This window comes from Hoplias malabaricus, chromosome 10 (genome assembly GCF_029633855.1).
Source record: "Hoplias malabaricus isolate fHopMal1 chromosome 10, fHopMal1.hap1, whole genome shotgun sequence".
NCBI lineage: Eukaryota > Metazoa > Chordata > Actinopteri > Characiformes > Erythrinidae > Hoplias > Hoplias malabaricus.
This window is the reverse complement of record NC_089809.1, coordinates 11,873,570-11,888,008: the sequence shown is the minus strand read 5'-3', so window position 1 is coordinate 11,888,008 and position 14,439 is coordinate 11,873,570. Positions and strand designations below refer to the sequence as shown.

Genomic DNA, 14,439 nt, shown 5'->3' with positions numbered 1-14,439 from the left:
CACAGGACACATTCACACCTGGACAAGGGGAACAGTGCTGTGAGAATCATGTTCTTTGATTTCTCAAGCGCTTTCAACACCATCCAACCTCTCAGACTGGGAGACAAGTTCCAACAGATGGGTGTGGACGCTCACCTGATAACCTGGATTACAGATTATCTGTTAGAGCAGCCGCAGTATGTGAGACTGAAGAACTGTCTCTCTGACACTGTGATCTGCAGCACAGGAGCTCCACAGGGAACTGTGCTCTCACCAGTCCTGTTCACCCTGCACACATCTAACTTCTGCTACAACACTGAGTTGTGCCACATGCAGAAGTTCTCTGATGATACTGCGATTGTGATGTGTATCAGGAACTTGTCTAGGTGTAAGCCCAGATACTTATAGGTGTCCACCACCTCCACATTGACCCCATCAATGGTGACTGCTAGCAGGACAGGCTTTGACCTTCAGAAGTCCACCACCATCTCCTTGGTCTTTGAAGTGTTCAGTTGCAGGTGGTTCAGTTTGCACCACTGCACAAAGACCTCCACCAGGCTCCTGTACTCCTCCGCCACTCGTTCCTGATACACATCACAATCGCCCGTTTTACATGAACAGCTGTTACTCCTGCATACTTTACTCAAATGGGTTGCAATTTCAGATTCTACTTATGGACATGATTTTGAGGTAGCATGGTGTCGGTGGTGCGAAAATTCACATAGGGGGCGCTCTAAATACAAGAAATTCATATCTCAGCATCCTCAAGTCCGATCGGTCTGCCGCTTGGCATACAGCTGCTTTAGGCAAGGCTCTAAGTGAAAAATAAAGCACTAGTCGATACTCGTCAAAATGTAATGTCACCGGCCAATCAGATCTTAGCAGCTGCCTGACAAGCTTGACGTCAATCATTATGATATTTGACTGGCATGTCCATGGAGGCACTTCCTAAGGGAAGAAAAAGTTTTGTAACGATAGCCACTAGGGGGCACTATAACAAGAAAATATGTAATATCTCAGTGAAAATTAAGAATATTGACATGCAGTTTGCTTGTCTCCATACTCTGCATAGTGCCTCAGAAATTTGCAATAGCAAGTATTGTCAAGAATTGTATTGTTTTTTGTCAATGGCCAGTTGTTTGAGCCAAGTTTTCGAACTAGTTCGTGGAATCTGACTCTATTCCCAAACAATTGGTGTTGTTGAAATCTGTAGAGTCTGTAGGTAAATAATCTTTAAAAAAAGTATGACTTTTTAACTTAGTCTTGTTACAACATGTCAATAAATTGAAGCGTGAGCAGCTTTATAGGTTCTTTCATCTATAACTCCGAGAAAAGATGCCCAATCCAAACCAAACTTTACAGACTTATGTAGGACCATACTCTGAAGGGGCAGGTCTATTATGACCTAAATCCACTAAAAGGGGGCACTACAATTGGACAATAACTGATTAAAAGGCTTTTTTTGTGTGATAGCGCCATCTAGGATTGCAGTGGCACCTTAATTTAGTTATGACATCTGCTCATCAGGCTGATCAAGTACATGAAGTTTTGAAATCTTTTAGGAAAGTGTTTTTGAGTTATAGGTGTATATACATGTACATATATAGCATATATTTGACTTGTGGAATACATGCTGGATCTCTCTTATTGGGAGGGGCCTGTAAGCTACATTAAAATGCACAATTTTTTTTGATAATTATTGATTCAGCTGATACCACATATGTCCATGTAAGGTAATTATCCACATAGGAGTACACGCTCAAATGTTTCTGTATGTGCCTTCATGGCTGATCCAAACATATGGGAAAGCAGTTATTTCTCACCAGCAGATGGCAGTCTGAGACTACATATTATGCTGTTGAACTACAGTGATACAGTTGTTATGCAAAATGCAATCTGGAGCAAAGACCATAAGGCCCAGAAACACCTCACTTGGCAGCAAGGTACCGCAAGTGTGAAATGACTCAGCCAAGGAAAATGACACTCTTTGGCCAGATGGTGGCGCTATAGCAAAGGGAAAAGCATTGAGGTCTATATCTCCTACACCGTAAGGCCTAGAGACGAAATCTTCTTTTTTCCCTGATTTCTTTGCTTAAGACAAACTAATTTGCCAATTGGATCATTTTGCTCCGCCCACTTAGATTTTGAGCTAATCTGCATAATTTCCAAACCTACTTTTTTCCACAAGTCTGTGAATTTTTGTCCAATTCTCTTGAGCTTTGTGCCAAAACGTTCACAAGTGTCTGACCATGTCTAATTATAGAACGAATGTTGTCATTTCAATTCAAGATGGCCGCCATATGCAAATGAACCTCTTCGGCTTATCGTATGTTTTACTTGAACGTCTGTAACTCTTCCTTACTTTATTCAAATGGGTTCAAATTTCAGATTCTACTTAAGGACAAGATTGTAAAGGTACCATGTCAACGATGTAGGCCTAGTGCTTCCAAACAGGCCTGTTTAGCAAGAACCCCGTTAATTGCCTCTTGTAAATTGCCTAATATTTATTTTTTTTTTCTTGGATAAACGCAATGTGGAGCACAAACCATAAGGCCGAGAAACACCATACTTGGCAGACCAATAGGTAACCTGTTAAATGACTCAGCCAATAAACATGACACTCCTTGGCCTAATGGTGGCGCTATACAGCTGCAAAACGCGTTTATGTCTATATCTCCTAAACCGTGAGGTGTAGAGACGAAATTTTTATTTTCCCTGATTCCATTTGGTTCCGCCTACTTAGAGCTAATTTGCATAATTTGCAAAACTTACTTTTGCAAACTAGTCTGTGGATTTTTGTCTATTTCTCTTGAGTATGGTGCCAAATTGTTCGTAAATGTCTGGTTAATAATTATCAAAAAAATATTAAAATTCTGATTCAAGATGGCCACCATATGCAAATGAAACTCTTCGGCTTTTCGTCTGTTTTACTTACAAATTCATAACAATTGTATACTTTACTCAAATGTGTTCAAATTGCACATTCCACTTAAGGACATGATTCTTAGGTACCAAGTCAAAGGAGGAGCCAATATACCTACAGGGGGCGCTGTAAATGCTACAAGTTTATATCTCAGAATCCGTAAGGCAGTTCGGATCGCCGGTTGGCATGCTGCTTCTATCAGCAAGGCTATAAGTGGAAAATTAAGGACAACGCGATTCGGGCAAAATTGTGATCGTCATCAGCCAATTAGGTTTAAGCAGCTGTTTGACAACCTTAACAAGGTCCAATCATTATGAGACTTGACTGGTATGTTCCTGGGGGCACTTCCTAAGCGCATAAAAAGTTACGTAACGATAGCCACTAGGTGGCGCTATATCAAGAAATTTTGATATATCTAAGCAAAAGTTAAGCATATTGACACACAGTTTACTGCGTTGTATACTCTGCAGAGGGCCTAACAACTTTTTAATTGAAAGTTTTGTCAAAAAATACATTGTTTTTTCTCAATAGCCAGTTGTTCAAAATTGAACTTTTTTGAACTAGTCTGTGGAATTTGGCTCTATTCCAAAACAATTTACTTTGTTGGAATATGCAGAGTCTGTAGGTAAATAATTATCAAAAAAATTTCAACATTGTGACAAACTGTTGAAACAATAAATCAATTAGTCGAAGCATGCTGAGTTTTTACATTCTTTCAGCTGTAACTCAAAAAAATGAAGCCCAATCAAGACCCAACTTTACATACCTATGTAGAGTCTTACCCTGAAGAAGCTTGTATAATATGACACAAATCTATCAAAAGGCAGAGCTACAATTAGACAATTACAGGTTATGTGCAGTTTCTGTGTTCATACTGGATTTCTGTAATTTGGAGGGGCCTGTAAGCCACATAGTGATGAAGGTTCCACATTTTATTATTAATTATTAAAGTCCAGGTCCTTAGGATTCTTCTGATAACACACATGTCCATAAAACTTAAATATCCACAGAGCAGTAGCTGATTAAAAAGTCTGCATGTGCATTTGTAACAGCTCAGCTCCTCTATGGGACAGTAGTAAATTGTTTCACCAGCAGGTGGCACTCTAAGACCAAATATTGCTTTGTTCATCTACATTCAATATCTTATTTCTCTGTACAGGTCAAAGGTCATAACTACTGAATATGTGCCCTAGAGGTTTCTATGCAATGGCAGTTTTCAGAGTTTTGGAATGCTAAATCATATTCCAAACATTTCACATTTCTACACACACGCACACACACACATACACACATACATATATACATACATATATATATATAAACATTTGTAGGAAAGGTCATGAAAAGAGGGCTCTAGAATTCCATCCAGTGCCATATCAACTGGTTTCATGAAAACAGAAAGTAGCAAATAGCACCAACTCAATGTTCTGAGTGTGCTAATATTGCATACATTCAAATAGGCAGCTCTATAAATTCATAGCACTCTAGACATTAAAATGCTCATGAAGATGCTCATATATATATAAAGAACCTGAGCTAAGATGATGTATTAGTGACATAACAGCGATATACACTGGATAAAAAATGTAATCTGAGTCACCCTAAGTCAGTGTCAGAATGCCAATTTATGCGTGAAAAAAACAAGATTAGAGTGAAGACACCTGTGCTTCTCTCTCTTTTATGTCCTAAACTACATCCTTATTTCCATAAAAGTTGGGACACTGAGCAAAATATAAATAGAACAGAATGCAATACTGTGCAAATCATTTAAACACTCTATTTAATTCAGCATATAACAAAGACAATATTTGAAATATTGAGGCTTTTTTTTTTTTTAGAATTGTTTAAAAAAAATCAGAAAATTTTAAATTTGATGGCAGCAACATATTCCAATAACTCAAAGATAAACTTTTTCAACTTAAAATAGTAAAGAAATTGAGGATTTGATTACGTATAGTACATAATACCTTCAAAGGTTTCAAAGAATCTGGAGAATTCTCCATATGCAAAAGACAAATTCCAAAATTAGTATTAGCTAGCTGCTGCCTTCAGGCCCTCAAACAGCAATTAATTAATATCAGACACGTTTCTGTAGTCCCATAACCGCTGTCTGTAAACACAGTTTGCGCTGCATCGACATCGATAAATAGCCTTCTGTGAGCCCAAGCTCATTTAATGTTGATTGAAGTGAAGTAGAAAAGTAGACCACAGTGTCCTGTGGTCTGTCAAATAATTTGAAATTCTTTTGGGAAACTGGGCTTAAAAAGGGCCATGCAGCTTGTTATAAGCATACAGTTCAAAAGCCTGAGCCCATGATGGGGGGTTTGGGACCAAATGGTTGTTAGGATGATCCCTGAACAGGAAGTACAAAAACGTGTGGGAGAGTAAAAGGAAATTCCTTCCTCGGCATCCAGGGCTGAAATGGAGCACACCTGGTCCAATAGAAATGTCTGATGAGGTTTCAAAATCCACCCCCTGGATTTTTCATTTTCAGAGGGGTTTAATTATCTAAATTTTGTAGGAGTTTTGAAGAAATGTTTATAAAGGTTGACTTTGTTTAATTTCAGTTAAGAGAATGAAACCATGAAACATACTATTTTACAATATCAACATCAGATGAGATATTTTAACAAGCATGGAGATGTATCACCTGCATATGGATGTTAATTTCAGTCAAGCAGGTATGTGACATTTTCATGCTGGCAATTATGCATCCCACTTACAATAGTTTAATTTAGAACAGATGTGTTGCAGACTCACCAGGATAACAGGGCCCTGCAGAGGTCAAAGAGATAGGACGCTGCTGTGTGCAGGCTGCTTGTCTCAGATAACACTCATTTTGATAGGTATCCCCATTAGATCCACACACAGGTATGTAATTCTTATGGCACTGTGGGAAGAGAAAACAAAAGCAAATTGGACAAAAGGTTTTCTGCCCACACCCATAAACATTTTCAGTTATACTCAATAGGGTTATCAAACAGGATCTATATATCTATATCTATCTCTCTCTCTCTCTCTCTCTCTCTCTATATATATATATATATATACACACAAGCTTTATATATGTAGCAGTATAGCATATACATACTTCTTTATTTATTATTGTCTATATATTGTATGTAGTGAAGCATGGGTTATGTTGAGGTGGGTGTTACCTACTGTCTCTCAGAGGGTGACGGGCTGATACACACTGTGCAGCGAAGGGGGCTGTGAGCCCATTACCCAGGATTATTAACTCTAATTTCTCCAGGTCTGTGAGTGTTTGATAATTTGGGATCAGCTGTTTAAACCTGTCTGTGAACCGTTCTGAATTTTTGACCGTGAGGGAGGAAGTTCATCTCTGCCTCCACCTCTCCGCTCTCACAATGACTACACATTCTCTCCTCTCTGGGCAGGCACAACTGTTTATACCTGCCCTTCTGGTCAGGTTGTGTCTCTGCTATGGGTCTCTAATGCTCTTCCCCTCTCTATCTTTCTCTCTCTCACGCTGTCTCTAGACAGAACTATAAAATTTACCATAAATCATAACATAACAGCACAACATTATGAACACCTCCATGTTTTTGCATTCACGCTCCAATAACTCAGCTCCACCGACCATTTGATCACTTTGTAGTTTTACAGTTACAGACTGGAGTCCACCTCCTGCTCTGCATACCTTCATTGCAACCTTTCACCCTGTTCATTAATGGTCAGTAACCCCACAGAGCATGTATGATTTGGGTAACACTCTCTTGTTGAATCTTCCTACACATAGACTGAGAGGCCCACAGAGATAACAATAATTGTTAACATATTTTGTGCCACTCTCTTCTTCTCAACAAACGGTGACTGAGAGGCCCACAGACAGATCAAACTCAGAAATGCTGCATTTGCAATGATACTCAGACAAAGTCGCAAATTTAAGCAAATTTTTGGCATAGACAGCGAGGAAGCCGTAAATCGCCACTTGCAGCTATATTTTTTATTCTTCTGGTTCTTTTTCTGCACTAAAAGCGATCGCACAGCAGAAACCATAAGGCCTACAGACTTGAGACTTGGCCAGTAGGTAGTAAACCCTCCTACTACTCAGGCTAAAAAAATCAGACTGATTGGCCTCATGGAGGCGCTACAGCAAAGAAAAAAAAAGTGAGGCGTAGAAACAAATTTTTTTTTCCCCCAATTCCTTGGGTCCTGCCGATCCAAAAAGTTCGATACAACCACTAAGCTCCGCCCACTTATATTTTTTGTTATTTTGCATAATCTACTTTTGCGAACTAGTCTGTAGATCTTTGTCCAATTTTCTTGAGCTTGGTGTCAAAAGGTTTGCAGGAGCCTGAAGATGAATAATTATAAAAAAAACCTTATCGGCTTATTGCCCGTTTTACTTAAACACCTGTTACTCCTGGATACCTTACTCAAAACCTTTGAAATTTCAGATTCTGCTTAGGGACATGATTTTGAGGTAGCATGTCAATGCTGGTTGAAAAATTCACATAGGGGGCGCTCTGAAAGCTAAAAATTCATATCTCAGCATTCACAAGTCCGATTGGTCCGCTGCTTGGCATGCTGCTGCATTAGGCAAGGCTGTAAGTGGAAAATAAATGACGAATTCCATCCAGTAAATAATGTTGATACTCGCCAAACTGTAACGTCATTGGTCAATCAGAATTCAGCAGCCCCTTAACAAGCTTGACAAGGGTTAATCATCATGATACTTGACTGGCATTTCCATGGAGACACTTCCTAAGTGCAAAAACAATTTTATAACGATAGCCAGTAGGGGGCGCAATAACAAGAAAATATGGAATATGTCAGTGAAAATTAAGCATATCGACAAGCAATCTGTTTGTCTGTATACTCTGCATAGGCCCTTACAAATTTGTAATTGCAAGTATTGTCAAAAAATGCATTGTATTTTCTCAATAGCCAGTTGTTTGAAATCACAGTTTTTCAAACTAGTCCGAGGAATTTGATTCAATTCCCAAATAATTGGCCTTGTTAGAATCTGTAGAATCTATAGGGAAGTAATTATCAATTTATTGATATCAATTTATTTATTATTATTTTGTTGTTGCAACATATCAATAAATTGAAGTGTGAGCAGCTTTATAGGTTTTTTCATCTGTAACTCCAAGAAATAAAGCCCAGTGGAGACCAAACTTTACAGATATACGTAGGGCCATACTTTGAAGGAGCATGTCAATTATGACCTAAAAACACCAAATTGGGTGCTACAATTGGACAATAAATGATTAATTGGACAATGTTTTTTTTGTGTTATAGCACCATCTAGGATTGCAGTGGAACCACAATTTAATTATGAAATCTGCTCCTCAGACTGATCAAGCATGTGAAGTTTTGAAATTCATGGGGAAAGCGTTTTTGAGTTATAGGTGTATATAAGTGTACATATATAGCATATATTTGACTTGTGGAATACATGCTGGGTCTCTGTTATTGGGAGGGGCTGTAAGCTACATAGTAATAAAAGTGTAACATTTGTTTGATGATTATTAAATTTCAGGTCCTTAGGATTCAGCTGATACCACATATGTCCATGTTAGGTAAATATCCACATAGAGGTACACAAGGATTCTGTATGTGCATTAATGGCTCAGCCAAAAATATGGGAAAGTAGTTATTTCTCACTAGCAGATAGCAGTCTAAGGCTACACATTGTGCTGTTGAACTACAGTGGATCTAAGGTATTATGCAAAATGCAATGTGGAGCAAAGACCATAAGGCCCAGAAACACTTCACTTGGCAGCAAGCTACTGCAGGTGTGAAATGACACTCATGGTCCTGATGGTGACGCTATAGCAAAGTGAAACATGTTGAGGTCTATATCTCCTACAAGGCCTAGAGACAAAATCTTTTTTTGGCAGATTTTTGGCATAGACAGCTAGGAACCCGTAAATCGCCGATTGAGGATATATGTTTTATTTTTCTGGTTCTTTTTCTGCATTACAAGCAATCACACAGCCCAAACCGTAAGGCCTACAGACTTGGTACTTGGCCAGTAGGTAGTAAACCCTCCCACTGCGCCAAAAATCAGACTGATTGGCCTCATGAAGGCGCTACAGCAAAGGAAAATTTTCATTTTCTTACGGGGCTCCTACCACGTGAGGCGTAGAGACAATTTTTTGTCCCCTGATTCCTTGGTCCATGCCGATCCAAAAAGGTCCGCCCACTAAGCTTTCAAGCACATTTGCAAAACATACTTTTGTCAACAAGTCTTTGAATTTTTGTCCAATTTTCTTGAGCTTGGTGCCAAAACATTCACATGAGTCTGCCCCTAAGTAATTATAGAAAGAATGTTGACATTTCGATTCAAGATGGCCATGATATTCAAATGAACCTCTTCAGCTTATTGCATGTTTTACTTGAATGTCTGTAACTCTTTCATACTTTACTCAAAAGAGACAATTTTAAAAGTAGCATGTCAACGATGTAGGCCTATTGAATCCAAACAGAACCCCGTTAATTTTTTGCGAGAACCCGGTTAATTGCCACTTGCGGCTATATTTATTATAATTATTTATTTAATGTTACATTTATATAGCGCCTTTCCAAGGACGTTTTACAATCAACACTCAGCATTTAATCCTCACACACACTCAAAGACCTAAGATGACATTAGGTGTATCTGTATGGTTGCATACAACCATATGTATTTCTAATCTCCGTGTGGGTTTCCTCCGGGTGCTCCAGTCTCCTCCCACAGTCCAAAAACACAGGTTAGTAAGGCGATTCAAAAGTGTCCGTAGGTGTGAGTGTGTTTGTTTGCCCTGTGAAGGACTGGCGCCCCCTCCAGGGTGTATTCCCACCTTGCGCCCAACGATTCCAGGTAGGCTCTGGACCCATCGCAACCCTGAACTGGATAAGCGGTTACAGATAATGAATAAATGAATGAATTAATATTTCTGATCTTTCTGTTATATCCATGAAAATAGGTATTTAGAAAAAGCTTTGATACAACAATAGTTTATATTTACATACAAAAGCAAAGAGAAACTAGGCAAGCCTAGCTTTGCCTAACCACCATTAGCAATAGTATTACAATTACATATTTATTCAATATAGCTGTTTACAGTTAAATATGTGAAGTTTAATATGTTTAACTATATGGAGGTTTATAAACACACTATTGCCACAAAATGTCTCCCCATCTCAAAGAAAAATTCAGCAGTCCTCCTCTATCTGTGTGATATAATATTATGATACAGCTACAAAATTTAATAAGTTTTCACATATATTTGGATGAATTATAAATAAATACTCAATGTTTTTTTCTCAATATCAAGTAAAATTTAAAAATTAAACAACGCTTTTGAAAAAACATTTGCATATTATGTCTTCTGCGATTGAAGGGTGGGATTTACCCATAACCAGCAAGATGACTGGTTCTTTTTGCTGAAGGGTGGGACTTTATAACAGACACTATGGTGAGCTTTATTAGAACTCCCATTCATGTTTCAACCATTGATAAAACTCTCTATTTATATCTCTAAGTGGGTCGTAGGTAAGGAGAGGTTGCATAACGGTACTCCACTGCCCCCAATTACAGCCAACATGGATGGCATAACCACCCTGACGACTGCGGTGCCTTGCACACGGCAGTTGCTGGGGAAGTTAAAGGATGATCTAAGGTTGACAAGACAAAGTTAAACCGAACAAGTCTAGAAGTCTGTCAATTTTCAAAAGAAAACATGTGCAAGAATTTTTTTTTGAAAGAAAGAGAAATAATTGAAAGACCAGTGAAGAGTTTAGCTAGATGAAATATTGCAGCACTAAATAATACAGAGCATGTTGTGGTACTAACTAACTCATTCAAGCACAATACCATACCTGGAACCAGTACAGGTTGTAAAGTTAAATGCAGCAAGAAATTATGGCATTTGAATCTTTCATGTCACCATGATACTGGCCAATGTACGTTCGTTGGATAATAAACTGGACTATATCCGCTTACTTCAGTCAACTCAGAAGACTGTGAGAGACTGTTGTGTTTACGTGTTCACAGAAACTTGGCTCAACAACAGCGTCCTGGACCACGCCGTTCATTGAAACACCATAAACTGTCAATGGCCACCTAATGTGAGGCATTAAACCAAACTGCAGACACCACAATTTCAATTTCCCTGGCAAACATGACCTATCAACGCTATTAATGGCCTTCACCACTTCAGCTTTTAGTCCCACAACTTGTTCGGTATTATTTAGTGCTGCACTATATCCTCTACCTAAATTCTTCACTGGTCTCTCCAGTACTGTAGGGATCATTTCTCCTTCCATTAAAAAAATTTCCTGCACCAGCTTTCATTTGACTTTCAGCCTAACCAACCTTAGATTATCATTTAACTTCTCCAACAATCACTATGTGCAAGGTACAGTAGTCTTTAGCGTCATCATATCATCCATGTAAATCTTAAATGGAGGGAGCTGAGTACAGTCATGTAACTCCTCCCCACCTACGACACACTTGGAGGTCCTTGTTACTATTGTAAATGCTAATGGTGAAATCGTACATCCAGCCATTATACCTTCACTGCCATGACATAATAAATTCCCCTGTACAAAAACAAACGGAATGTCCTCAAAGTATGCTTTAACCAGCCTAGTAACATTATCTGGCATCAGGAATAATTCAAAATCTTTCCACATAAGTTTATGTGGCACTGAGCCAAATGCATTTGCTAAATATAGGAAAACACAATTTAAATCCCTACCCTCTTTCTTAGTTGTCTGAATCTGATGCCAGTTTATGCTGCAATGTTCCAAACATCCAACAAAACCAGAAACACCTGCCTTTTATACTGACATATCAATTAATTTGTTTGCTTTCAAATAAGCTAGTCTTCATGCCATTACATTAAAGAAAATATCACCCTCCAAACTAAAAAAGACTTGATGGGCAGAAACTGTTCTATACTCAGAGCATCTATCTCCTTAGGGATAAGGATAGCAGCAGCTATTCTCCACTATTTTGGAATGATCCCTTTTTTCCAAACAACAACCATCAACCTCCACAAAAACATCAAGGCATCAGGTGCAAAGTTTTACACACGATAAAGTACCCTAGCAGAACCTGCCTTTCCATGATGCACCACATCTTGAACCTCACTCCATATTGGTGGGCTAATCTCCATTTGCAGCTCAATTTCACCTAATGATTATCCCATGGCATCTCTAGCTCCTAGGTCCTGTGGCATCTTTAAATGTATACACACCATTGAAATGCTCCTCTAATTCCCTTTTCCCATCTTTTAAACTCCCAGATTTCACTTTACCAAATAAGGTCTGCACAAAATTAACAATATTCTTAAAGAACACTGCCCTACCATGTTCCTTCCTTTTCCTCTAGTTCCCCTGCTCTTCTTAACACTGCCAGCCTACCTTTAAATTAGCAAGATTACAAAGAATTAAGCACTTTCTGTAGTGCCTTAATTTTGACACTGCTTTCTAAGAGTCCATCATTTCAAAAATAGTTTATCCAATTCTACTTGCCGTCTTCACCCTGTCTTGTCCCTTTTGCTTTTTCTGCAAAGCACCAAACCTTGCCCTTCCATATTCATAAATACCTATACCTAAACTATTCAATTTCTTCTCTGCTGATCCCTTCAAACCAGCCAATATACCCTTTCATATCATCATTTATACACTTCCACCCTATGTTATCTACTGTAGCTGGCCATTTAACATTTATTCCCAGCCCAATTCCCTTCTTTTTCAGCCCTTGTTTCACACTCTCCTGTTCTCCACCATCCTTCTGGTTAACATTAGATTCACTCTCCTGTACATTGGTGCTGGTGTTCTCCTTAGTAGTAAGAGAGATGTTGATATCCTGTGAACAGTCATGAGTTACCTGTCGCTGGACTTTAGCCGAATAATTTGTAACCCCTGTAACAAATATTGTTCAATGCAGGGCCCCTGTACTCCCTCATTCAAGCACCTTCTCTTTCCTTGATGAATCCTCAGTCCTGTTACCAATGTCACCTTTTCCCATCCACACACACACACCTGCAACTGCTTTCCATTTCCTACCAGCACAGTTGCCTCTATGTTTATCTCCTTTCTTGTAGTCAAAGCCGTTCCATTGTCTGTAGCCATATAATCGTTCTGTGAGTCATCTTCCACCCCTGCTCTCACAGACTCAAGGGTATGGAGCTAAATCAATGAGTATCTGAATCTGACTTTTCAATATTTGAATTATATTTGTTTGCATTTTAAATATTTGAATAATATTTTTCTAAATATATTTGAATAGTTTCTGTATTGCATTTGATAAACTTGCATTTTTGAGGTGATGAAATATTCAGATTAGAAAAATTCAGATAAAAAAAAATTTAGATTTAAAAAATATGGACCCATAAATTCAAGTTCTAGGCCAGAGGTCAACCAGCAGGCTTCCCAGGAAAAAGTAAACTTGCCACTCAAAGACTTGAGACATGTCTTGTACTTGAGCTCAAACTCAGTGTTATGTACACTGTGAGGAATACGGCCTATGGTTCTCAATGGCAGTTTGTCACCTTTTGATTAAAGGTATAATCCAATGCTCGAGTGAAGATCAGTAGATCTCTGCCTTGATGAGCTGGACTACTCTGTTCAAATGGCAGTTGGTGGTGAGTTTCCTGCACTTGGCGTGCTGTTGCAGTGCCTTTAATGCTGTGTCACTCATCCGCTCTGGAGCCAGCTCTGCAGTTATACATTACTGTGGAGCAGTGGCGGATGCTGGTCTTTCAAAGAGGGGAAGCTCAATTTCAGCCTACATCATAAAATGTGTGGGTTTATTTATACGTAAATCCTACCCTCCATTCCTTTTCAAGAAAATGATCTGTGACCCTGTCGTACCAACAAGGCGTCTTTTCCAGGGACTTGACTAGTGTCCTCTCAATGGCCAGCAGAGCTAGGCTGCTTAAACGGCCTTGGCCCATGTGAAGTGTGTCCGCCTGTGAGTGCTTTGTGACGTTGGAGGGGCTCAGCAGCACCCGCTGGACAGAAACTGCGATAGAAGTCAGAAAGAGTGATAGAAGTCAGTCTCCAAACACAAGCAGCTACAAAAAACCCCACCAGAAATAGAAGCTCGATTTGTCACTAGTCGTTTTTAACAAAGAAAATGCCGCTAAAAGGATTAAGAATGTCTGGTTCAACCCAGAAAAGAATGAAAATTTAATGCTCCCACCAAATCTTTACACCAAAGTATCGCTGATTCGCTCATTTCGCTGTCAATAAAAAAGAGATTCAGCCTCAGACAGATCATCCAATCATCATGCAGAAGCTGAGCGTCCGGGCCAGATGCTGAGCGTCCGATGGGCGGGACAAAGCTCAGCATTTATCCAAAGACTCGTCTCGTTTTACTGCACTTCGCTGCTTCGCTATTGAACTCTGTGGACGCACCGTGAAGCTGCGGGAAAGCCGTGTCTTTACCAGTGATAAGAAGCTGATTCTAAACAAAAGTTGAGTGCGTTGTAATGCATATTTATTCACTGACATGTACACACAACAGAATATATTTGATCACTTATTTTTTGACATTTGAGGAGAAGCTGAGC

At 39.1% G+C, this 14,439-nt stretch overlaps 1 protein-coding gene across 2 annotated transcripts in view; it reads right to left on the bottom strand.

The window, feature by feature from the left end:
- tmeff1b (transmembrane protein with EGF-like and two follistatin-like domains 1b) overlaps nt 1-14,439 on the bottom strand; it is a 169,785-nt gene that overhangs the window by 36,854 nt on the left and 118,492 nt on the right. For both annotated transcript variants that reach the window (XM_066683732.1, XM_066683731.1), the window contains one exon: nt 5,663-5,792. In XM_066683732.1, coding sequence (XP_066539829.1) covers nt 5,663-5,792 — 130 coding nt within the window. The remainder of the gene's footprint in view (nt 1-5,662; nt 5,793-14,439) is intronic.